This window comes from Mobula birostris, chromosome 4, assembly GCF_030028105.1.
Source record: "Mobula birostris isolate sMobBir1 chromosome 4, sMobBir1.hap1, whole genome shotgun sequence".
Lineage (NCBI taxonomy): Eukaryota > Metazoa > Chordata > Chondrichthyes > Myliobatiformes > Myliobatidae > Mobula > Mobula birostris.
In genome coordinates, this window is record NC_092373.1 from 155,499,720 (window position 1) to 155,527,147 (window position 27,428).

General features: G+C 39.8%; 1 protein-coding gene across 1 annotated transcript in view; it reads left to right on the forward strand.

The window, feature by feature from the left end:
• Positions 1 to 27,428, forward strand: part of LOC140196676 (uncharacterized) — a 150,813-nt gene that overhangs the window by 39,122 nt on the left and 84,263 nt on the right. The window contains exons 6-13 of the mRNA XM_072256282.1: positions 964 to 1,020; positions 4,112 to 4,183; positions 6,211 to 6,340; positions 12,741 to 12,880; positions 13,289 to 14,818; positions 15,642 to 15,734; positions 18,627 to 18,779; positions 26,702 to 26,878. Of these exons, the coding sequence (XP_072112383.1) occupies positions 964 to 1,020; positions 4,112 to 4,183; positions 6,211 to 6,340; positions 12,741 to 12,880; positions 13,289 to 14,818; positions 15,642 to 15,734; positions 18,627 to 18,779; positions 26,702 to 26,878 (2,352 nt within the window). The remainder of the gene's footprint in view (positions 1 to 963; positions 1,021 to 4,111; positions 4,184 to 6,210; positions 6,341 to 12,740; positions 12,881 to 13,288; positions 14,819 to 15,641; positions 15,735 to 18,626; positions 18,780 to 26,701; positions 26,879 to 27,428) is intronic.

Genomic DNA, 27,428 nt, shown 5'->3' on the forward strand with positions numbered 1-27,428 from the left:
TTTTATTGTTGGGATGTATGTTGCTAAGATGGGCTTTGTAGGAGACAGTCATATCTGTGGGGAAGCTAAGGATCTTTAGGTAAGCTAATCATCGTTAAAACATCATCTATAGAGGAAAACATTAAGGACATTCCCAGTTCAATGTTATTTAGGAAAAAAAAATCAGCATGTGTTGTCTCTGGATTGAAGGAGAGGTGCATAGTCCTGAAGCAACTTCGCAGTAATTCCAGGTCACATGTGGGTACCCTGTGTGCTTTACTCAGTGCTGGCACTTACGCCAGTAATGCTATAAGGACGTAACTAGGAAGAACGGAAGTAGGCTATTTGGCTCCTTCAACCTTGTCGATGTTCTAAGGCAACACAATTTTCCTGGCCCATCCATATATTCATTCTTCAAATATTTAAAAATCTATCAATTTCTGTTTTCAAATCAATCAGTACTGAGACTCGACAACATTCCTTGTTGGAGAATTCTAAAGATTCATAAGCTCCTGTCTGAATGATTTTCTCCATATTTCAGTCCCAAATGCTTATGCTTATTCGGAGACTGCAATCCTTGGGAACAATCATCTTCTCAAGCCCTTTATTTGTTTCAATGAGATATCAAGAATTGTTAGTCAAAAATCTAGGCCTTGGTACAGGTCATATGTGCAACATAAGTGTTAAGAAAGGCTACAGCAAACAAGACTCATTGATAGCACTTGTCACCAGTTAGGCAAAGAATCTATTAGGCGGTTATTAAACGTAAGAGATTAATAGAATTGATGTGAATTTCAGTGACAAACTTTCACATCAGTCAAATCCCGTTGATAAGTCCATAACACTAGTTCCAGGATTCAGCTGCTTATGTATAAAGTTAATGTTTTCAGTATGAAGCAAATTTTCCCAGGGAGCTGAGGGAGAAAGCACAGACTGCCTGTGTTAATAACAATTGTTAAAATAATTATTTTGTTTCCCTTTCAGGCATCCTCAAAATATAAGCACCTGAGCAGCCTCTGCAATGCAGTGTTTCAACATATGGTAAACATTCTAATATTTCCTTTGCATGAATTTAATAATGTAGTCAAAATCTTCAAAGAGAAAAATCAGAACTCTTGGGCTTGTTTCTTCCAGATCATCTAATTGAACCTTTAAGTGTATCAGACTGAAAAAAAAACATTTAAAACATCTGCTGTGAATTCTGGTTAACTGGGGCATATCAGGACAAGTACATTTTGGCCTGGATAAGCAGCTGCTGCAATTAGCCGAAGTTTCATGGAAATAGATAAAAAAGCATAAAAATGACAAACTGCCATTTATCTGTGTAACAAATTATGTATTTAAATGTAGTATAAAACAAATTAGAATACCACTAACACTACTACAGTATTAGAAAATTATGCATTAGTTCCTAATAGTTATCAATGGAGGAATTCATCCACTATATGCTGCTGTGTTATTTTGATTGACTGTAAACAAACAAAATCAATGCAGACATCCAATGCAGATAATGTACTGCCTTCATACAATGCTTTCAATGTTCAAAGTACGTATTTTTCACCATGTACAACCTTGAGATTCATTTTCTTGCCAGCAATCATAGTAAATACAAGAAACACAATAGAATCAATGAAGGACCAGTCCCAACAGAATGGACAACAACCAATGTGCAAAAGAAAACAACAAACTGTGCAAATACAAAAAGAAAGAGGAATAAAAAAGAAAGAATAATAATAAATAAATAAATGAATAAATAAGTATCAAGAACATAAGATGCAGAGTCCTTGAAAGTGAGTCCATAGGTTGTGGGAACAGTTTAGTGAAGGAGCAAGTGAGTTGAGTGAAGTTATTGCCTCTGGTTCAAGTTTCTGATGGTTGAGGGGTAATAACTCTTCCTGAACCAAGTGGTGTGGGCCCTGAGGCTCTTGTACCTTCTTTCTGATTTCATCAGTGAGGAGAGAGCATGACCTGGATTTGCAAAGAGGTGGGGATGGACTGGGCCGTATCCACAACTTTTTGTAGGCTTTTCTGTACAAGGGCATTGGCGTTCCCATACCAGGCTGTGTTACAATTAGGCGATATATTCTCCACCACACATCTACAGAAGTTTGTCAGAGTTTTAGATGACATGTCGAATTTTTGCAAACTGTTAAGAAAGTAGAGGCGTTGCTATACTTTCTTCATAATGGCACATACATGCTGGACCCAGGACACATCCTCTGAAATGATAACGCCAAGGATTTTAAAGTTGCTGACCCTTTCCACCTCTGATCCCCTAATGAGGACTGGCTAATTGACCTTAGGTTTCCTCCTCTTATATCAATAATCATCTCCTTGGTCTTGCTGACATTGAGTGAAAGGTTGTTGTTGTGGCACCATTCAGCCAGATTTTCAATCTCCCTCCTATATGCTTTGTCACCACCGTTGATTCAGCCAACAACAGTGGTGTCATCGGTAAACTCAAATATGGCACTGGAGCTGTGCTTAGCCTCACAGTATAGCAGAGCGGGGGCTAAGGGTGCACCTGTGCTGAGGGAGATTATGGAGGTGATGTTGCCAATCTGAACTAGCTGGGGTCTGCACGTGAGGAAATCCAGGATCCAGTTGCACAGCAAGGTATCGAGGTCAAGGATTTGATCATTGAATCCTCCAAATTTTCATTGTAACGTTCATGATTATTTTCAATAACTCCAAATCCTTCATAGTTCCTTATTTGTTGAAGTAGTGAAATCATTTCATTTTCACTCTTGGCTTTTTCTTGAATCTGCAAGCCTGAATATGTGAGATTGCAGAGCTGTGTATCAGGTAGTGTGATTAGCAGCACAGGAGCACCTTGGGGGACTGCCCTATTCCTCTTCCTGTTCTTCATCTACACCTTGAACTTCAGGTACAACTTGGATTCCTGCCACCCGCAGAAATGTTTGGATGATTCGGCAGTTGTGGGCCATATCAGCTGGGGTCAAGGGGCTGAGTACAGAAGAGTGCTGTGGCTGAATCATCTGCAGGTCAACATCACTAAGACAAAGGAGTTAGTGGTGGACTTCAGGAAGCTGAAAACACCCTGCATTCCCAGCTCCATCAAGGGAAAGGATGAGGAAGTAGTCCGGGACTATAAATACCTGGGAACTCATCTGGATGATAAACTGGACTGGACTAAAAATAAAGAGGCTCTGTACAAGAAGGGATAGAGCAGACTGTACTTCCTGAGATGGCTTCAGTCATTCAACAACTACGGTACTATGCTGCAGATGTTCTACGACTCAGTGGTGGCCAGCATTCTATTCTACTCTGTAGTCTGCCAGGGCAGCAGAATAAGAGTTTGTTCTGGGGGTGGAACTGGATTCCCTGGTGGTTGTGTCTGAGAGGAGGATGCTGCAGAAGCTACGGAGCATTATGGACAATCCCCCTCACCCCCTCCATGACATACTGGACAAACAGAGGAGCACCTTTAGTAACAGACTGATTCCACCGAGGTGCACCACTGAACACCACAGGAGATCCTTTCTTCCTGTGGTTATAAGACTCTACAACTTCTCCTCCTCATTAAGGATCTAAGTATATAGTTTCATTGCACATCTATATTTTGCACTATTACTTTTTAATGCACATTTTGTATTTTCGTATTTTAAAGTATATATTTCTGACTAAGCAACCTTGGGACAATAATTTCCTTTGGGATAAATAAAACTTTATCTTATCTTGAATACATGAAACCACAGTGAGCAAAGCTATTGATTTGCCTTACTGCTTATTTCTTACAAACTATCAGTAATAAAAATCATTGCTATTTGAACACAAACGCACACAACTGACACTATTTACAAACTGTTTGCTCTAAGTTTGGTGTAGTGTCTAATGGCCACACAAGTGTGCGCAACTGACGCTTGTTAGAAACTATATGGCAACAATCTCCTGTCCCAATTAAGTAGCAGAGTGTCCCAAGTAAACAAAAGGAATCCCATCCTTTTTCTTGATTAGTTTTTGTTCTTTAAGTGTTGTCCCAAATGGAGGCTGCCCTGATTAACCAATAGCCCAATTAACTGGAACTGCTCAAGGTTTGTGAAGCAACTGAGTGGGAATGAAACAAAGAAGCTGTCAGTTAATTTGATGTTCTGTTTCCTTCCATCACTAGGAGGATGAGAGCTCATCCAACAGGTACAGAGAACTAAAAAACTCCTTGACCCACTTGCGATCTCAGCTACAGGTAAAAGAATGCTGAAGTCAGTTAATGTACTCTCTACCTTTTAGGTTATGTTTGCCCTTTAAAAACAATTTAGACATGTGATGTGTTATAGATTCCTGTCTTAAATGCAATTAGTAACTGAGCCGTCACTCCAGGGTAGATAATTCCAAAGGTTCATCATCCATTGAAAAGGCCATTGTTTATTGCATATCAGTTATGATTGGCAACCATAATTGACAGTTATGGTGATGAAATGCTTTGAGAGGTTGGTCATGAATCAACACCTGCCTCAGCAAGGACCTGGACCTACTGTAATTTTCCCATCACCACAACAGGCAGATGCAAACTCAAAGGCTTTTCACATGGCCTTAGATCAGCTGGATAATACAAACAGCTATGTCATAGAAATATAGAAACACAGAAAACCTACAGCACAATACAGGCCCTTCGGCCCACGAAGCTGTGCCGAACATGTCCTTACCTCAGAAATTACCTAGGGTTACCCATAGCACTCTATTTTTCTAAGCTCCATGTACCTATCCAGGAGTCTCTTAAAAGACCCTATCGTATCCACCTCCACCATCGTCGCCGGCAGCCCATTCCACGCACTCACCACTCACACAAAAAACTTACCCCTGACATCTCCTCTGTACCTTCTTCCAAGCACCTTAAAACTGTGCCCTGTCATGCTAGCCATTTCAGCCCTGGGAAAAAGCCTCTGACTATCCACATGATCAATGCCTCTCATCATTTTATACACCTCTATCAGGTCACCTCTCATCCTCCGTCACTCCAAGGAGAAAGGGCCGAGTTCACTCAACCTGTTTCATAAGGCATGCTCCCCAATCCAGGCAACATCCTTATAAATCTCCTCTGCACTCTTTTAAAAGTTTCCACATCCTTCCTGTAGTAAGGCGACCAGAACTGAGCACAGTACTCCAAGTGGGGTCTGAACAGGATCCTATATAGCTGCAACATTTTTAATTTAACTATTTAATGTACATATACATACTACTGTAATTGATTTACTTATTTTTTCTTTCTATATTATCATGTATTTCATTGTACTGCTGCTGCAACGTTAACAAATTTCATGACATATCATTCAACCTGATTCGGAATGTGATTGAGAACGCAATGGTGAGCTGTCTTTTTGAACTGCTGCATTGCTTCATCATATTCTCATGGTCAACTAGGGAAGAGCAATAAATCCTGGTAGTATCAGAATGATTGATATCGATAAAAGAGGAATGAAGAATTTTTTAAATGTGCTCTTCAATAGAGAAAATATAAATTGTAAATTAATGACATGTATGCTAAAGAGTCAATGACATCATTATGAAAATTTGTAAATTAATTGTCCAGAAACTGAGAAGTTACCACAATTGTTTCTGGCCATTTTTAACTAAATGATAGCTTATTGGATCACAAGTAATACGGTCAGATGTTTGGGGAAAAAGTATTAGAGATTGAATTGGTTTTGCATTTGTGTGGTCCTTATTTTTCATTGCCAATTTTCAAAGTTCAAAGTAAAATTTATTATCAGAGTACATACATGTCACTACATACAACCCTGAGATTCTTTTTTCTGTGGACATACTTAGCAAATCTATAGAACAGTAACTGTAAACAGGATCAATGAACAACAAACTAAATTTGTTGATCATTTGAATGGGTTAGTTAAATGTTATTTGTTATTCGCATCAAATAGGTGCTCAGTATAGCATTAATTTCAGATGTAATTGTGCTATGCATTTAATATTTCAGTAATATTGTAAACATATTGTTTGACTAAGCACTCTATGTTGCTTGTAATGCATTACAAGTTATATGTAAAAGTACATAAGTGACATTGGTCATTATGCCACCATGTCATATTTGTTGCCTTAAAGTACATATGAAGTTAGACTTGCATTTTAGCTCTGTGTATTTATTATTAATTAGTTTCACGCATTAGAGTTACAAAATATAACAAATTGATGTAGCTTTTACCTTTGTGCCTCTGAGAACATACTGTATATTTATTCAAATATTTTGGTTGCAAACAGAATGGAGACATCTTATTTCGAGAAGAGTTAATGCAGCAGAAGTGGACAGCTGTACTGGATTCAGCTCGGAACAAGAACACTCAAACTCCCTCCATTGGACAGTGTCTTCAAGAGGCCATGATTCTTGCAAGTGGGATATTGCATTATGAAAGTTTGCAGTTAACCTCTCCAACCTTTACTCAGTAACTCTCATGTTGACAAAGACAACTATCAATAAGAATTTGTTTTAACTGATTTAGATGCGTGAAGATATTTCAGATCTTATCAGGATTGAGCAAGAATGGCTATTTCAAGTGCCAGGCTTTAAATGTTTCAGAAAGGATAGGAAGGGAGGCAAAAGAGGTGGGGGCGTGGCACTGTTGATCAGAGATAGTGTCATGGCTGCAGAAAAAGAGGAAGTCATGGAGGGGTTGTCTACAGAGTCTTTGTGGGTGGAAGTTAGGAATAGGAAGGGATCAATAACCCTACTGGGTGTTTTTTATAGACCACCCAATAGTAACAGGGACATTGAGGATAGATAGGGAGACAGATTCTGGAAAGGAGTAATAATAACAGGGTTGTTGTGGTGGGAGATTTTAATTTCCCAAATATTGATTGGCATCTCCCTAGAGTGAGGAGTTTAGATGGGTTGGAGTTTGTTAGGTGTGTTCGGGAAGGTCTCTTGACACAATATGTAGATAAGCCTACAAGAGGAGAGGCTGTACTTGATCTGGTATTGGGAAATGAACCTGGTCAGGTGTCAGGTCTCTCAGTGGGAGAGCATTTTGGAGATAGTAATCACAATTCTATCTCCTTTACCATAGCATTGGAGAGGGATTGGAACAGACAAGTTAGGGAAATGTCTAATTGGAATAAAGGAAACTATGAGGCTATCATGCAAGAACATGGAAGCATAAATTGGAAACAGATGTTCTCAGGGAAACTTACTGAAGAAATGTGGCAAATGTTCAGGGAATATTTGCATGGGGTTCTGAGTAGGTATGTTCAAATGAGACATGGAAAGGATGGTAGGGTGAGATTCGTGGTGCACAAAGGCTATTGTAAGCCTAGTCAAGAAGAAAAGAAAAGCATACGAAAAGTTCAAAAAACTAGATAATGATATGAATCTAGAAGATTATAAGGCTAGCAGGAAGGAGCTTAAGAATGAAATTAAGAGAGCCAGAAGGGGTCATGAAAAGGCCTTGGCGGACGGGTTTAAGGAAAACCCCAAGGCATTCTACAAGTATGTGAAGAGCAAGAGGATAAAACATGAGAGAATAGGACCAATCAAGTGTGACAATGGAAAAGTGTGTATGGAACTGAAGGAAATAGCAGAGGTACTTAATGAGTACTTTGCTTCGGTATTCACTACGGAAAAGGATCTTGACGATTGTATGGATGACTTGCAGTGGACTGAAAAGCTTGAGAACGTAGATATTAAAAAAGAGGAGGTGCTGGAGCATTTGGAAAGCATCAAGTTGGATAAGTCACCGGGACCGGACGGGATGTACCCCAGGCTACTGTGGGAAGCGAGGGAGGAGATTGCTAAGCCTCTGGCAGTGATCTTTGCATCATCAATGAGGACGGGAGAGATTCTCGAGGATTGGAGGGTTGTGGATGTTTCCTTATTGAAGAAAGGGAGTAGGGATAGCCCAGGAAATTATAGGCCAGTGAGTCTTACTTCAGTGGTTGGTAAGTTGATGGAGAAGATCCTGAGAGACAGGATCTATGAACATTTGGAGAGCCATAATATGATTAGGAGTAGTCAGCATGGCTTTGTCAAAGGCAGGTCGTGTCTTAGGATTCTGATTGAATTTTTTGAGAATGTGACTAAGCACATTGATGAAGGTAGAGCCATTGATGTAGTATACATGGATTTTAGCAAGGCATTTGATAAGGTACCCCATGCAAGGCTTGTTGAGAAAGTAAGGAGGCATGGGATCCAAGGGGACATTGCTTTGTGGATCCAGAACTGGCTTGCCCACAGAAGGCAAACAGTGGTTGTAGACGGGTTATATTCTGCATGGAGACCGGTGACCAGTGGTGTGCCTCAGGGATCTGTTCTGGGACCCCTACTCTTCATGATTTTTATAAATGGCCTGGATGAGGAAGTGGAGGGATGGGTTAGTAAATTTGCTGATGACACAAAGGTTGGGTGTGTTGTGGATAGTGTGGAGGGCTGTCAGAAGTTACAGCGGGACATTGATAGGATGCAAAACTGGACTGAGAAGTGGCAGATGGAGTTCAACCCAGATAAGTGTGAAGTGGTGCATTTTGGTAGGTCAAATATGATGGCAGAATATAGCATTAATGGCAAGACTCTTGAGAGTGTGGAGGATCAGAGGGATCTTGGGGTCTGAGTCCTGCGCAGCTTGACTCTGTGGTTAAGAAAGCATACAGTGCATTGACCTTCATCAATCATGGGATTGAGTTTAAGAGCCGAGAGGTAGTGTTGCAGCTATACAGGACCCTGGTCAGACCCCACTTGGAGTACTGTGCTCAATTCTGGTCGCCTCACTATAGGAAGGATGTGGAAACAATAGAAAGGGTACAGAGGAGATTTACAAGGACGTTGCCTGGATTGGGGAGCATGCCTTATGAGAATAGGTTGAGTGAACTCAGCCTTTTCTCCTTGGAGCGACGGAGGATGAGAGGTGACCTGATAGAGGTGTATAAGATAATGAGAGGCATTGATCGTGTGGATAGTCAGAGGCTTTTCCCCAGGGCTGAAATGGTTAGCATGAGAGGGTATAGTTTTAAGGTGCTTGGGAGTAGGTACTGAGATGTCAGGGGTAAGTTTTTTACGCCGAGAGTGGTGAGTATGCGTGGAATGGGCTGCCGGTGGTGGAGGTGGAAACAATAGGGTCTTTTAAGAGACTCTTGGATGGCTACGTGGAGCTTAGAAGAACAGAGGGCTATGGGTAAAGCCTAGGTAGTTCTAAGGTAGAGACATGTTCAGCACAGCTTTGTTGGCCAAAGGGCCTGAATTGTGCTCTATGTTTCTATGATTCTGGCACAAGTGCTTTCAGATTTGTTCAGGCATCTGATTTATTTATTCCTTCCTTCAGTGTTGCAACTCATACCTCAACATATTATTAAGTTCATTCTTATAAAAGTTATGTTCTTACTTTCAGTTTTCCTTTTTGGGATTCACAGAGATTTGCTGTGACTCTCTGTACACTACTGCATTGTGTCTGCTGGGTTAGCTTCATCTCATGAAAGCAATCAAAGTTTGGATGTTATTAAGAAAAACAGTGATTGATCTGAAATTATAATCGGGGATTTTGCAGTCATTCCCTAAAGAGCAAAAACTGCTTAGTAATCAGCAGGGTAGGAAGCAAAAATACAAATATGCTGTGGGCCATGTGGTATTTCAATTTAAATAAACCCAAATTTAATTTGATGATAAGGAAAACAAAATAAAGTCAAAAAAGCTGAATGATCAAAGAGTTAATATTTAGCTAAATACTTTGAAAGCCTGGGAGTTTTTACAGGCTACTGCTGACCAAAGGAAGAATATATTCCAGATGTGATGGAAATGTTGTAACTGGGTTATTAATTCTGTGCATTTGAAATACTCAACAGAAAATGCTGAGTCCAAAGCTTTACAGAGTCCTTCCTAGGAAAGCAGAAAAACCTGCAGTCTTCAGCAACAAGTCTTCTTGCTTGTCCAAACTTTAACCTGTTATAACGATATTCAACTCTAAGACCGTAAGATATAGGAGCAGAATTAGGCTATTTAGCCCATCGAGTCTGCTCCTCCATTTCATCATGGTTGATCCATTTTCCTCTCGGCACCCATCTCCTGCCTTCTCTCCATAACGCCTCATGCCCTGACTAATCAAGAATCTATCATATCTCTGTCTTAAATATACATAAGGACTTGGATTTCACAGCCAGCTCTGGCAAAGAATTCCACACACTGACACTCGCTGGCTAAAGAATTTTCTCCTCATCTCCGTTCTAAAAGGACGATCCTCTATTCTGAAGCTGTGCCCTCTGGTCCTAGACTCTCCCACCATAGGAAACATCCTCTCCACATACACTCTTTCAAGGCCTTTCACCATGGGATAGATTTCAGTGAGGTCATCCCTCATTCTTCTGAATTCTAGTGAATATAGGCCCAGAGCCATCAGACGCTCTTCATATGACAAACCATTCAATCCTGGAATCATTTTTGTGAACGTCCTTTGAACCCTGTCCAATGTCAGCACATCCCTTCTAAGCTAATGGGCACAAAACTGCTCACAATACTCCAACTGAGGCCTCATCAATGACTTATGAAGCCTCAACAGAATATCCTTGCTTTTATATTCTAGTCCTCTTGAAATGAATGCTAAAATTGCATTTGTCTTCCTCATCACTGGCTCAACCTGCAAATGAACCTTTAGGCAATCCTGCACAAGGACTTCCAAGTCCTTTTGCGCCTCAGATTTTTAAATTTTCTCTCCATTTAGAAAATAGTCAACATTTTTATTTCTTCTACCAAAGTGCATGATCATGCACTTCCTGACATTGTATTCCATCAGCCACTTCCTTGCCCATTCTCCTAATCTGTCTAATTCCTCTGTAGCCTCTCTACTTCCTCAAAGCTACCTGGCTCTGCACCTATCTTCATATTGTCAACGAACTTTGCAATAAAGCCAACAATTCTGTCATCCAAGTCATTGACATATAACATAAAAAGAAGCAGTCCCAATATAGACCCCTGGGGAACAGCACTAGTCACTAGCAGACAAGCACAAAAGGTTCCCTTTATTCCCACATTTTGCCTCCTGCCAATCAGCTACTGCTTTATCCATGCTAGAATCTTTCCTGTAATACCATGGGCCCTTAACTTGTTAGGCATCCTCATCAGTGGCACCTTGTCAAAGACATTCTGAGAAAGTACACAATATCCACCAATTCTCCTTTCTCCATCCTGTTCGTTATTTCTTCGAAGAATTCCAACAGATTAGTCAGACAAGGTTTTCCCTTCAAGAAACCATGCTGACTACGGCCTATTTTATCTTGTCCTTCCCAGTACCCAGAAACCGCATCCTTAACTTTCAATTCCAATGTCTTCTCAACCACTGAGGTTAGATTAACTGGCCTATAATATCCTTTCTTCTGTCTCTCTCCCTTCTTGGAGAGTGGACTGATGTGCAATTTTCAAGTCTTTCAGAACCATGCCTGAGTCAATTGATTCTTGAAAGATCATTGCTAATGTCTCCATAATATCTTCAGCCACCACTTTCTGAACCCTGGAGTGTACACCATCTGGTCCAGGTGACTTATCTATTTCAATTTCACCAAGAAACTTCTCCCTACCAATGGCAACTTCACACACTTCTGACCCCTGACACTATGGAACTTCCACCATACTGCTAGTGTCTACAGTGAAAACTGATGCAAAATACTTAATTCAGTTCATCTACCATTTTCTCATCCCCCATTACTACCTCTCCAGCATAATTTTCCAATGGTTGAAAATCCATTCTTGCCTCTCTTTTACACTTAATGTATCTGAAGAAACTTTTGGTATCCTCTTGTTGGCTAGCTTACTTTTGTATTCCACCTCACCTGCTTAATGACTTTTCAGTTGCCTTCTGTTGGTTTTTAAAAGCTTCCCAATCCTCTAACTTCCCACTAATTTTTGCTCTATTATATGCCCTCTCTTTGGCTTTTATACTGGCTTTGACTTTTCACCACGGTTGTGTCATCTTGCCCTTAGAACACTTCTTCCTCTTTGGGATGTACATATCCTGTGCCTTCTCAGTTGCTTTCCAAGCTTTGCGTGTACATTTTGTGTTTTCTTGGGCCATTAATCTCTTTTGCAGCTTTCTCTCATTATATAGTAAAACATGGAGTCATTCAATTATGTGACCCATGTGGTTATAACAATGAAGTTAAATTTACCCTTGAGTGACCTGACTACCATAGTTTCAGTTACTATCTCATGGGCACAACTATTCTTTCAAAAGTTAACCTTCCACTGAGGTGTGTCTTTTTCAATCCAAATGCTTCATTCTTTGTGCATGTAATCACAAAGCTGCCACATGTTCTGAAAAAAATGTGTTGCTAATTACTCACTAGTTATTCTTAAGAAATACCTAGGCTGAAACTTAGAAGTGAATATTTTTTCCTCTGTTTGATACCTGCTGCAGTTGTCAGTTGGGTCTCAACTGAAGAGTGATAAGACAACATTTGAACCTTCCCCAGCTCTCTGTGTTACATTTTAACCTTGCCACTGTCCAACAAGTTTTAAGTTTCTAACTGTTGCCGATGCACCTCCACTGCTCCCATTCCAGTACAATGTCTGTGATCGCCTACAGGAATATTTTGTCTTGCTTGAATGTGATATGAGTTACAAGATGCAACAGAATGCAATTTACTTTCCTAGAATTCATGTATTGTGCAGATTAACTTCCTGATGAGCTAAGTTTGTTAATTGTAATTTTTTTTAAAAATTTAATTGATATCCATTCCACAGGTTTGGAAAATAAAAATGGGATAATTGACCTGACAAATACATTATGCTAATATTCTGGTGTACCATCTCTTTCCAACAGAGCTGGCTTCCGAATGTGCCTGTGGTTACCCTAAATTGTCTGAGGCTGTAAGGGAAGGATGGCTTATATCACTGCTTCAAGCAAACTCATGCATTTTGGCAGATCTGATGCAGATTCTTAGGACTGGAGACGTGGAGGAGGTGAGGAATCACAACTAAATACAATTGAATTATTTTTTGTGTCACCAGGGCCAGTTCCCACCCTCCCATTTCCACACCGGTGCCAGTTTCCACTGTCTCTTTCCCACAGTGGGATTAGTTCCCGGTCTCCCTCTCCCACATCAGAACCAGGTCCTGCCTTCCCCTTCCTACACTAGGACCAGTTTTTATTCCCCCTATTCCCACTTGGACCACATTGTACCCTCCCTTTCTCACACCGGGACCAATTCCCACCCTCCCATTCCCACACCAGAACCAATTCCCACTCTCCTTTTCCCACAATAGGATCAATTCACACCCTCCCTTTCCCATACTGTCTGTTGATTGTTCCTGCTGTCTATTTATTGTGTATTTAGAGCCAATCATAATTTATCATTGTCTTAAATCTAGGTCAGAACAGTCCTCCAGTTACCTGAAACACAAAGAGAACTGGGCAAGTTGTTGAAGCCTGAAGTAGGACAATTTGTGTGTTGTGACCTATCTTCCCCCATGATTGAAAACCAAGAGACCAGGCAATCTAGAGATGTCCTAATAATGGTCAAGGAATCAGTAAGTAACGCTGCTATTCCTGAAGATACCATCACCAATACATCACAGCCTGAACATTTGGAGCCTGGGAGCCAAGAAATTGCAAAGTTGAACTTACTAGCCATACCTGAGCTTGTGGATTGCAGTAGCAGTGATGCAGCCAGTTGTATGCTACCAAAGACCCCTTGCAGCATGAAAGGAGAATCTGTGAGTGGAGACACAAATACTGTGACAGAAGAAGTCATTGCAAACCTCAAAGCTGAAGTAGGAGAGCTTCAGGAAGAGAAAGCAGAGATGGATCTTCGCCTGCAGTGTATGAACAATCAGTTACTCGATTCAGCTGAAGAGAAGAGAAGATTGGAGGATGAATTATATGCTGCAGGGAGAGAAGTGAACCATTTGGCTCAGAAACTTGAGGCATTGACAAAAGGGAAGATACAAGAAGAAGAATCAATGAAAAACAACTTGAGGAAAGAAAATGAGGTTTTGGAGAAGAGAAATAAAGAGCTTCTAAATGAGCTTACAAAACTGGAAACCAGCCAGCAAGCAATGGAAACAGAGTTTGAACAAAAGAGTGAAGAATATTTGCAGAAAATATCTCAATTGAAAGAAGACAAGAAGAAGATGGAGGACAAGTTTAATTGCATGCAGCAAGAAAATGCAGAGAAACTAAAAGAGTGTCATCAAAGTATTGAAACATTGAGCATAGAAAATGTGGAAATGAAGGGAAGATTATCAGAGCTTAAATCCAAGGATAAAATTCTTACTAATATGGTGACAGAACTGAAAAAGAAAGTTGAAGAGATGATGAAAGAAAATGAACACCTGATTAACAAAATTGACAAAATGGAGAGTGAGAAGACAAATATGGTTCATGAAACAATACATCACTTAACAAAAGAGAATGAACATCTTTTAGGAAAAGTCAGAGAACTGGAAAATGAACTGGAGAATTATTCCACTGCGAATACTGCGGCACAATATAAAATAAATCAAATAGAAAATGCAAATACCAATTTGATGAATGTGAAAGAAAATTTAATCAAAGAACTGAAAGTGCAGGGAGAAGTTGAAATAAATGAAAAGCCAGATGAGTTACAGAAAATGTCATCACAGCAAAGTGATGTTTTATTACAAGAAGCTACTGGCTGTGAGAATGACATGAAGATAACATTAAAAGCCAAGAAGAGGAGGGAAGTGAAACAAAGCAAGAATTTGATGGAATGCCATGTTGAGTTTAATGATGTATTGTCTGAGACATCTACAGTGAAAATTGCTGGAAGATCTAATGAATACAAAACCTTGTCATCCAAAGAGAATGCAGAGGATGAAAGTCCACTCAATGATGAAACGAGAATTGTTATCGAAGCATTTTTGGAAGAGATTGAGATGGTGAATGATGAGGCTTTAAAAACCATTAATTGTTCTGACATATCAAGTTATTGGGAGGTCTTGTTAAGGGAGGAAGGTGGGAGGAAGACTTTATTAGATAAATAAGAAAACTTTTAAAAAATTTAATGTAATATCAGTTGTTTTATTCTCATTATTTTACAAGTTACATTTATTCTGCTGTGTTAGTCTAATTTTTTCACCTTTTTTAACTACAAGGGGTGATTGATAAGTTTGTGGCCTAAGGTAGAAGGAGTCAATTTTAGAAAACCTAGCACATTTATTTTTCAACATAGTCCCCTCCTACATTTACACACTTAGTCCAGCAGTCGTGGAGCATACGGATCCCTTCTTTGCAGGAGTCGGCGTCCTGGACCTCCAGAAGTGGTCCACAGCAGGGGTAATTGATATGTTTGTGGCTTAAAGTAGAAGGAGATGAGGAGAAACTTCAAACTTTCTGCATTTTCACTCAAAGAGTTGAACTGCACGTGCATGTAACGAGAGCTGTATAACCCATCTCCTTCTACCTTAGTCCACGAACTTGTCAATCACCCCTGCTGTGGACCACTTCTACAAAGAAGGGATCCGTATGCTCCACGACTGCTGGACTAAGTGTGTACATGTAAGAGGGGACTATGTTGAAAAATAAATGTGCTAGGTTTTCTAAAATTGACTCCTTCTACCTTAGGCCACAAACTTATCAATCACCCCTCATAAATAGTAGCTTGATAACAATGTATTTGAATAGGAATAATTTGCTATTTGGGTAAAATGACACCTTTCCATTACAAATTGAAATATTAATTAATCAATCCTGCACTTAAAGGAAGGAGACTCAACCCCAGATAAGCTGCAGATGGGCTATGGTATTCCACCAAGCAAATCACAAGATGCTGATCAGTCAAGAACAGCCATCAAGGTAAATTTTTATAAAACACTCAAGTAATGTCTTTACCTTGCATCACTTTATTAATCTAGTGAATTTAGAAAAAACAATTCTTTTAAATACCAGGCACAATTAACTAATGTGGAAGGAAAAAATCAATTTGAGGAACGATTTGAAAAAGCGGAATTAGAGCTGAAGTCCAAACAAAGCGAGCTGGATGAAACAAAAGCTTAGGAACTTCTATACATTTTATCAGCCTCCTCAGTTTATGGAAAAGGTGATTCTGAATGGACATTCTGCACAGAGTTTATTTTATCATTTATTGTCTCTTCTTTTGCAGAAATTTGCTTGCAGCCACTTGCTCTAGATTTAGTTCCACTGAGAACAATAACCCGCATTTAGTAGGTGACTTGTGACATTTCCTGTCAGAAGTTCAGAAATATTTATAGCTTTTGAGAGGAAGCATTGGTAGCCTGTCAAAGTTTCTTCAGCTGTCTTTGTGAGCTGAGCCAATTGTGCCTCCGCCATGGTATGGAGTACTTGATCTTGGTAGATTTACACTTGTAAGTTCAGCCATCATGTACAAGACCGGAGTGAGCACATGTGTCTCGTCACCATCCACAAATTCTGTGCTAATGGTTTATCTCGCTCCTGGATATTTTTTGCTGCTATCCTAGAAAGTTAACCTTTCCTCTGTACCAACAAAACAGGTTGTCTCATGAGGCAAAGCAATGGCTTATTTTCAAAAATTTTAAAAAGGAGGAGGAAAATAATCCACTGAATATCATAGGGTCAAATATGTCATTAAGGTTGCAAACAGTTAACTTAGTTTCAGATTGTTGTGGGATAGAGGGATGGAGTGGAAGGATAGAAATAAATTTTATGACAGAGACAATAGACAATGGCTAAGATCTCAATATTTCATTTAAAAAATTGCTGCTCATTTAGTATTGTGTATTGGTCAAGTATTCTGTCAGTGCAGTGCAGTGGTTATTAGTGACATATGGCACTTGGTGTATGGAATCTTATGGATGGTATGGCTGACTAGCAGTTTGATAATGAAGAATAGGAGAGATTTTTGCAATAGTTCCCTCTAGGGAGATCTTTGGTGGGGATGTGCTTTTCAGGGAAAATGGCACAGGCTCAAAAAGAGGAGATGATGCAGTTGATTTGTGGCTGCAGCTGGATAGTGGATGGTGGATAAGGAAAGTGGTATGGTCACGTGTTAAAGGAACAGCAAGGGAAAACATGCCATATGAGTTTGCTGTGCAGTATGTAACCACATATAGATACATTGCAGTAAAACACAGAACACTCAGGCATACCTGAAGAGGGGAGGGCAGAGGAGCCTTACATAGTACAAAGAGGGAAGCTGGATCGTTGATACTTATACCACATGTACCTGCAGATACACTGCAGTAATGCACAGAACGCTCAGGGGTCATCTCTGTTCAGGTGATGAAGGCATACCTGAAGAAGAGGCAGTCCCTGAGGACAGAGGACACTTACACATGTACTTTGTACCAAGAGGGAAGCTGGATCGTTGATACTTCAGTGGGAGTAAGCTGAGGAAGCAGGAGTTGAGCGTTATCAATAAAGGGAGCATGAACAGTGTTTAGAGAGAAACTGGAGAAGGGTGTGCCTCACACTAGGTTATGAGGACATTACTTTAGCCCGGTGGGACAGAAATAGGGATGAAGCAGCAGAAGAAATTGCCAAATAGTTTTATTTTCAGCAGCGAAGTCCAGAAGATGTGTACATGTTGGAACTGAGGATGGGGAAGTTTGGATTTAAGAGGACAGTCTGTATTCAGTAAAAGGTTGCTGGGTTATCTCTGGATTCTAGATTGAGACTGGAACACTCCGCTGCTTCGTCAGATTAGAGCAGGGCTCTACATGGCCCAGCCATATCTACTGATGAATGTGTAGATTGCTTATCCAGCATATTTATTCCAGATTGTATCCCTTGCATTTACAAAAACACAGATAGGCTGCATCATGTGGCATGGCCGAAGTGAGAGAGGGCACATGGATACTGGCAGTGAATGTGTGACTGAATTGCAGCCGGCTTCTAATTAAAACCCATTGAAAAGTTTGCATGGCCCCTTCTTTCAAATGCAGCCTCAGGTGTCTTTCCTTTTCCTTTCTGCAAAACTAGTAATCTGTGCTGTCACTTTGGCTCTGGAATTTTTTGCAGGCTGCTTCTCTCCTCCTGGCTGCTGAAAGCCTTTCTCAACAAAACAAGCTCTTGGGCAAGTCAGTGATGTTGTTTGTCTGGCAATACTTCACCGATGAGAGTGGAAGTTTTACTATATTGACGACAGTAATATATACAAATAAAAATATATTTAAATGTTGTATACCCGAATCTATGCACCAAATACTCGAAGAGTCTTCATTTATTGGAGGCATCCCAGTTGAGACTAACTTTATGCTCTCCCAATATCTGTGTGAGTGAATTCCAACAGGAGTTGTCAAATACCAGCAGTGAGTGTGATTGCATAGAATATGGTTTCTTAGCTGATTCTCCTGCTCCACATCTTATCACTTTTACATTTCACTCTACAAACCTGGGACATCTTGGTTTTTAAGGCTCAGTGAGACGTGAGACCTCATCATTACCATCAGAACCATTGGCAAGGACCAGGAGGGAGAAAGTAGCTCATCATGTGTAGTTTTGTATGCCAGAACACCAAGAGTAATTAGGGCAGGTGGATCATCCTGTAACATATGGACATTGCAAATGGTGCTGTTGAAATATGATTGGTATGAAGAATTTTATAATTTTGTGTGGCCTGGCACATTAATCCTCATTCACATATTTATTGCTCTGAAATATAAAAAGCAAAAGAGAAAATATCTTGTCACATAATACACACAGAATATTTTGAACTGAAGCAGGAGTGTCTTCTGTGATTCGTTCCAGGCCCAGAAATGGCATTCAGAGGCGGGGCTGGCAGAAGATAGATCTGAAAAGATCAAGCAAGACCTAACGCAAACTGTAACTGAGATGGAAAAACTGTGTAGAACCACAGAAGAACAAGGACCTTTGCAAATGCAAGCAAAACTTATGGAAGAGGTAATACAAAATGGTTCATCTATCAGTGAAGAAGTTCCTTCTACTACTGTAAGCTCTCTAAAGGAGGCTAGAAGATCAATTTACATGAATCGTATTTCTACCTTAGAGGAAATTCTTGGCCTTCATTTTAAAATATATTCTGAAAAGTTGTGAATTGTATTATGGCCGCAATTAAATCTTTATCTGAGATAGATTGAGCCTTGGATTCTCACTTACAATTCTAAATGAGAAAAAAAGAGTTTTGCCTCAAAATTGGATAGTGTGTACTATATTTTCATATATGATGTAATTTAATTTTGATAAAGTATCAAGCTGAAAAAGAAAACTTGCTGTGTTTAGCTGCAATAGTCCTTTCTGATTATGCATTTGACTTGCTAACATTTTGAGGACTCAGGCATGTTTTGTGCTTCATTGCAAACAATTTCATTTTACTTCAGTGGAACATGATATTGGATGACACTTAAAGTTGTTTGCCCATTGCAATCAGTTCAATCAGGATGTCAAGGGTTAAACCCAGGGGGATATATCATGAGGCCTTCATAGTCTTGACATTCACTTAGTTCAGTAGTTGCAATTCGGCAGCAAAGTGTGTAGTTACTTTTTGTACTATACATTAATGCATATTTCTGGACTGAACTACAAAAATAGGGAAATAGTTTTATTAGGTATTACATTTGTTAATAAGGATTAATTTTAAAAATGGTAATGATCTCACACTATTGTTCATTAAAATGCAGCTGCCTGCTGTTTCTCACATTTAAGTCCCAGTTACTGTTGCAATAGAGCCCTCTACAGGGAACAAGTTCATCAGCATCTGTGGGAAATTATTCCAGTGCCTTTGTCAGGAGTAGGTTTTAAATATGTACCTCACACGTTAAAATCTAAATTTGTAGTTCACATTTTAAGCGCTGTTTGTAAAAACATGAGCAATAGAAACAAGAGTAGGTTATTGGGTCCCTCACACCCTGCTCCATCATTGTGGCGGATCTTTACTGGAGTGCCTTTTATTTATCCCAAAGGACATTTTTGTTGCTCAGTCAGAAATATATACTTTTAAATACAAAATGTACATTAAAAAGTAATAGTGCAAAATACAGATGTGCAATGAAACCATACACTTATATACTTAAGGAGGAGAAGGTGTAGAATCTTATAGCCACAGGCATTCAGTGGTGCACCTTGATAGATTCAGTCTGTTACTAAAGGTGCTCCCTGTTTGTCCAGTATGTCATGGAGGGGGTGAGAAAGATTGTCCATAATGCTCCGTAGAGTCTGCAGCATCCTCTTCTCGGATACAACCACCAGGGAACCTATCTCCATAGAAAGCCATAGAAAGGGTGCAGAGGAGCAGAGGAGATTTACAAGGATGTTGCCTGGATTGGGGAGCATGCCTTATGAAAATAGGTTGAGGGAACTTGGCCTTTTCTCCTTGGAGTGACGGAGGATGAGAGGTGACTTGATAGAGGTGTATAAGATGATGAGAGGCATTGATCGTGTGGATAGTCAGAGGCTTTTTCCCAGGGCTGAAATGGTTGCCACAAGAGGACACAGGTTTAGGGTGCTGGGGAGTAGGTACTGAGATGCCAGGGGTAAGTTTTTTACTTAGAGAGTGGTGAGTGCGTGAAATGGGCTGTCGGCAACGGTGGTGGAGGCGGATACAATAGGGTCTTCTAAGAGACTTTAGAATAGGTACATGGAGCTTAGTAAAATAGAGGGCTGTGGGTAAGCCCAGTAATTTCTAAGGTAGGGACATATTCGGCACAACTTTGTGGGGCAAAGGGCCTGTATTGTGCTGTAGGTTTTCGATGTTTTCTATGTTTCTCCACCCCCAGAACGGAACCAGCCTTCATGATGAGCCTACTGCCCCAGTAGACTACAGCGCAGAATAGAATGCTGGCCTCCACTGAGTCATTTCTCTGCAAAAATCCCATACCATATTATTCCCTTAAAATTTCTGCCGCTGTCTGTGACAGCAAAATAAATACCAAAATGCATTCAGATTAGTGAAATACAAAAGCAGCTTGAAGAGAAATTAAAGACACACATTCATATTTCCTTGCAGTGAGGAAATAGGCCATTTGGTCCATCTTGCCTATAACAGCTTTCGAAAAAATTCCTACCAACCTCATTTCTCCAATTATTTCCCGGTAAATTAGCATCCTCTGATTGTCCTCCAACCTACCTACAGAGTCAATTAACCTATCACATGGCACCTCTTTGGGATGTGGGGGGAAACTGGAGCACCTGGGGAACCTGACGTTATCACAGGGAGAACGGGGATGGAAAACACTGGAGGCTAAGATTGAACTCAGGATGCTAAAATTGTGAGGCAGCAAGTACACCTGCACTGCTGCTCTGCCACAGTTTGAGGGTAGATTTCAGACTGTAACACAGTATTTATAGCATCTAAATGTTATATTTTATTTTTTGTTAATTTATTTGTGGTAATATTATGTGTTATTTTTGAGTTAGGTGTATGGTGTTATCCTCTGTGGTTTGGAGAAACATTGTTTTGTTTGGTGGTCATATATCTCTATGGCTGAATGGCAATAAACTCAAACTTGACCTCTGAATACTCTCATGTCAGCAGAGGTTTTCACAATTGTTAAGTATTTATAGATTATTGTATTGATAAAAGACATATTTTCAAGAAAACTATTTGCTCACTTTCCACTTTCAGTTGACAAGAACAATTAATCACTAATTCTGGTTTGGTGTCTCTTTAAAAATAACTTAACCTAATATTAGATTGATCTGTTTATCTCCATTTAATTAAAGCATGTCTTGGCATGGTTGGTTCCTCTTCTCAGGCACCTTGTTGAGGCTGAGAATGCAGATTCCATTCTCAGGCATTTACCAGTAAGATGGTGTGCCAGCCCTTACATGTTACACAACAGCAGGTTTTTTAACAGTTAGTCTCACTCTTGTAAATCTTTCCTCCCTTGTGAGCAAGATATTTTCCTCCATATTTCAGCTGAAATCAATAGCAATCATTTCCACTTTATGATGCTTTTAATACTAACATACAGATATGACTAAAAGACCATAAGATATAGGAGCAGAAGTAGGCCATTCGGCCCATCGAGTCTGCTCCGCCATTCAATCATGGGTTGATCCAGTTCTTCCAGTCATCTTCACTCCCCTGCTTTCACCCAATATCCAGACTGCAAAAGAAATGGAGAGTGCAACCAAACCTGCCTTCCTCCCACCCACCTTGATAGCTAGTAAGCAGAAGCATCAGTTTAAGGTTTGAAATCCTCAATATTGTCAGTCTATGTATTATAAACTCTCAGATCATTTGATTACTTTATGCCATACACATCATTCAGTTTGTTTTCTACTTGATGGCTACTGTGTTACCTGTAATTGGGGAACCATTTCGTCAAGCACCTCTGCTCTGTCGGCCAAAAGCAGAACTTCCCGATGGCCAAACATTTTAACTCTGATTGCCGTTCCTGTTCCGACATATCGGTTCATGGTCTCCTCTTGTGACAAGGTGGAGGAGCAACAACTTATATTCATTCTGGGTATCCTCCAATTTGACGGCATGAATATTGATTTCTCCTTCTGGTTAAAAAAAAATCTCTCCCCCTCCCCTCTATTCCCCCCTCAGGCCATTTACCTCTTTTCACCTGCCTATCACTTTCCCCCAGGTCCCCTCCTCTTTCCCTTTCTCCTATGGTCCACTCTCCTCTCCTATCAGGTTCCCTTTTCTCTAGCCCTTTACCTTTCCCACCTACCTGGCTTCCCCTATTATCTTCTCGCTAGCCTCCTTGCCCTCCCCCCACCTTTTAACTCTGGTGTCTTCCCCTTCCTTTTTCAGTCCTGAAGAAAGGTCTCGGTCTGGAATGTCAACTGTTTATTCATTTCCATAGATGCTGCCCGACTTGCTGAGTTCCTCTACCGTTTTGTGTGTGTTGTTTTAAGTATATTGTCTGTTGCTCCAAGCTCACTAAACATAGATTTTAATCTATTATAAAATGGTGTTTGGGTTAAAATATGGCTTTGGTTGCTATAGTCAGTTTTTAGTTAGATAATGTCAAATCTTTATGTTTTTTCCACATTAAAATCCAATTAGCCAGTATGGACAATTTTTTTCCAAATCTTTTTATTATTATTATCCAAAATTTGCAAGAGTACTTCGAAGTAAACAACACTTACAATGTCTCAAGAAAAAAAACATTATTATAAAGACTGAAAAAAGTTTTGGCGATGGAAAAAAAAAGAGGGGGAAAACCCTACTGGACAAGAAAAAGTGAGAAAAAAATCCCATTAGGTGTTCAACCCTGGAGCCATGTGTCATACAAAAGCTTCTAAAGATAAACATCAAACTGCCAGCAAAAAAGAGAAATGTACCAAAAATTTACATTTAGATTGTGGAGGAAATCTATCAATTAACTCAAATGATAATAACGAGCAAATGAACCCCACCTTTTCTCAAAATCAAACGTAGGTTCAAAGGTTCGACTTCTAATTTTCTCCAAACTAAGACATCATTACTTGAGAGAACCATTGTGACAAAGTGGGAGCCAGTGTATCCTTCCACTTCAACGTAATGGCCCTCCTAGCTATCAATGTAACAAATGCAATAACATGTTGGTCAGACAAAGAAATACCATGGCTATTTTGAGGAATTATTCCAAAAAGCACAGTTAATTTGTTAGGTTGTAAGTTAATTTTAAGTGCTTCAGAAATTGTCGACAAAACTGATTTCCAGAACTTTTCCAGTAGAGAACAGCACCAAAAGATGTGTGTCAGTATAGCTGTCTCAGTTTTACATCTATCACAATAACTATCAACATTAGTGAATATTTTAGACAATCTCTCCTTCATCAAATGGTAACGATGTACAATTTTAAATTGAATCAGTGAATGACTAGCACAGATCGAAGAAGAGCTAACCGGCTTCAGAATCCGCATCCAATCTTCTATTGTAAAGGTCAAAATGAGTTCCTTTTTCCAATCTTGTTTAATCTTAAATAAAGGATGCTGATCCCATTGTAATAATAAATTATAAATTCTTCCAATGGAACCCTTCATCAAAGAGTTCATATTCATAATAGTATCTAACAGGTCAGCATCCAATATGTAAGGAAAATTACTTAAATATTTTTGTAAGAAATGTCTAAATTGAAGGTATTGTAAAATGTGTGCATAAGAAAGAGAATATTTATCAACTAATTGTTCAAAAGACATCAGTCTATCTTCTTTACAAAGTTTAAATTTTTTAGGAATAAAAAAATTGTGGAACTGGAGCCAAATTTGTAAAGAATGCTTAATCACAGGGTATAAATTTAAATTAGTAACTTTAGCTAATTGTATGGGTAGAGCAGCTCCCAATTACGAGGTTAAATAAAACTGTTTCACAGCTTTCAATTCCAAGTCTACCCAAATTGTCCGATCGTTCTTCTCTGCCCAATGTAACCAAAAGGACATGTATCACACATTAACAGCCCAGTAATACATTCTTAAGTTAGGCAAAGCGAGACCTCCATCCTTTTGCAACTTTTGTAAGTGACATTTACTAATTGTTGGTCTTTTATTATTCCAGATAAAAAGATAAAATAATAGAATCAATCCAATCAAAAAACTTCTTAGTCAAAAAAACACGGATATTCTGAAATAAATATAAATATGAACAAATTAAGGAATAGCAAGCTCTTGTGTTTTTAAAAAAGTAAACAGCCATAAAACACAAGTCTAATTACTAATAATACTTACTTAAGCCCTTCATCTCTATGATGGCATAGACTGCCCACAGCAGTTCACCAGAGTCGTCTGCCCTGGGCCAGTCCTTCAAGTTGTCTCAGGTGTAACCCACATTCTTGGTGTCAGCTTCAAAGTTGCGTTGCCAGGTGTGCTTTGGCTGGCCTCTCTTCTGTTTCCCCTGGGGATTCCATTTTACTGCTTGCCTGGTGATGTTGGTTCTTGGCTTATGCAGCATGTATCCTATCCATCCCCATCTTTTCCTTAATTCTTCTTCTGCTGGTAGCTGGTATGTTCTCTGCCATAGATTGGTGTTGCTGATGGCTTCTGGCCAGTGGATCCAGAGGATTTTTCTCAGATAGGTATGAAGTTCTGTACTTTCCTGTTAATAGTCTTTGTTGTCCTCCAAGTCAGAAGAACTGACTTCACAATGGAGTTGAACAGCCTTGGTGCCTTGGTGTGCTGCGACTGCTCCTTGGAGCACCAGATGTTCCTGAGCTGGGTAAAGGCTGCCTAGCTTTGCCAGTCCTTGCCTTGACATCCACATTGGTGCCACCCTGTCTGTCAGTGACACTACCCAGGTAGACAAAGGCTTCTATCTCCTCCAGTAATGCTGTATTTCCACTTTCATACATGGTCTTTACATTCTATGCTCCAATAGTGGTGGTCCTGGATGATAAAAACGTTGATTCACCCTGTGACTTCCACAGACTAGCTGCTTTTGTAGAGATTGTTAAGATCACCAAATTTCTTGGTGTCCACCTGGCGGAGAATTTCACCTGGTCCCTCAACACCAGCTCCATAGCAAAGAAAGCCCAGCAGCGTCTCTACTTTCTGTGAAGGCTGAGAAAAGTCCATCTCCCACCCCCCATCCTCACCACATTCTACAGAGGTTGTATTGAGAGCATCCTGAGCAGCTGCATCACAGCCTGGTTCAGAAATTGCACCATCTCGGATTGCAAGACCCTGCAGCAGATAGTGAGGTCAGCTGAGAAGATCATCGGGGTCTCTCTTCCCACCATCACAGATATTTACACCACAGATATCTGCAAAGCAAACAGCATTATGAAGGACTCCACGCACCCCTCATATAAACTCTTCTCCCTCCTGCCATCTGGAAAAAGACACTGAAGCATTCAGTCTCTCATGACCAGACTGTGTAATAGTTTCTTTCCCCAAGCCATCAGACTCCTCAATACCCAGAGCCTGGACTGACACCAACCTACTGTACCCTTTACTGTGCTTATTGACTTGTTATTATTTATTGTAGTGCCTGCACTGTTTTGTGCACTTTATGCGGTCCTGGATAGGTCTGTAGTCTAGTGTAGTTTTTGTGTTTTTTCTTGCGCGGTTCAGTGTAGTTTTTGTATTGTTTCATGTAGCACCATGGTCCTGGAAAACATTGCTCATTTTTACTATGTTCCGTACCAGCAATTATAGTTGAAATGACAATAAAAAGTAACTTGACTTGATTTTCACCACACAAGTTCATGTTTTCTAGGCGAAGACCCTTTCTCTCCCAGGGATGAGGTCTTTGGAACTTCTGTTGGCATTTCCGTAGCTCTGGGATGAGGTTGCTAGGCCCATGTCCTATCCTCCTCCTTTCTCAGCCAGGCTTGGGTCTGTTCATAGCAGAACTAATTATTAGCAAAAAGGATGTATTTACATCATGGCTACATTTATGAGACAATTCATCCAGTAGGGGGAGCCACAAGGCCATTTTATGCTCACAGACATAGAACAAATATTGTACATCTCTTGCAATATATTGTATGTGTACCTTTCAATAAATTGTTCAGTTCCAGTAATCTTTAATATTTGGTTAGAGATAATCTAAATCTGTGTCTCATTCTTCATTCTCTTTGCTTCCATTTTTAAACATTTGTGTAGATCAACTGTGGGTATCGTTGGGAGAATGTGGATTTATAATGTCACCTCACTATTCTCGTACCATGAACTCATAACTTTGGCATAATCTAGAGTGCTTGCCATATGTGTCACTGTGGTCAGTTCCGGTTCACAATTTCAACATGAAATCCAAGGCAGTTGAATTACTATCAAAGAAAATGTCTGTTTCAACAGGGAAGCTTTTCTGTTCAGTGTTTTGTGATTATTTGGGAAACAGTGACAAAAAGTGGAAGGCTGAGAATAATGCTTATTGCCAGTAAAAAAAAAAGGATACAAGTTTCAACTTTTAATTGTGTATTCCCTTTCAGAGTGTTTTAGTGAAATCTATTGGCCAAAACTCAGACTTCAGCTCTATGGACATTACAACTCTTCAGCAACAGATTGTTGCATTGAATTCCCAGCTTAAAGATCAGATTGCTTTGGAGAGGAAGCTTCAGGAATTACAGTTTAAACTGGAACTCCTTCAGAACCAGCTTGACATAAAGGTAACTCAAGTCGACAACGCATATTCATACATGGAACACAAGAGACTCTGCAGATGCTCGAAATCCAGAGTAACACACACAAAATGCTGGAGACACTCAGCAGGCCAGGCAGCATGTACAAAAAGGAATAAACAGTCAAGATTTTGGGCTAAGACCCTTCATCAGGACTCTTACTAGTGTAGGTAGTCCCAATTATGAGCTACTGATGTGAACATTAGGTTCTAGTCCTCAAATATATTATGCATCTTCTAATATTAAAAGAAGTCCAAAAAGATTTATGGTAATATAATTATAATCAAACACTCCAGATTCCAGTATCTGCAGTGTCTTTTTGCTTCTCTATACTAAGACATTATATTTTTTCCCTATTTTGGTGACTGATGGACACAGACTAAAGTAATATAGTTATTTCCTTCTGGGGCAATAATGTGATGTTCTCTTCACAACTACAGAAGCTCCACCTTGGAACTAATTATTCTGCTTCTTTGTCCAACAATTGCATCATCTTTTAATTCACTCTGCAACTTCCCATTGGGGATAATCACTCCAA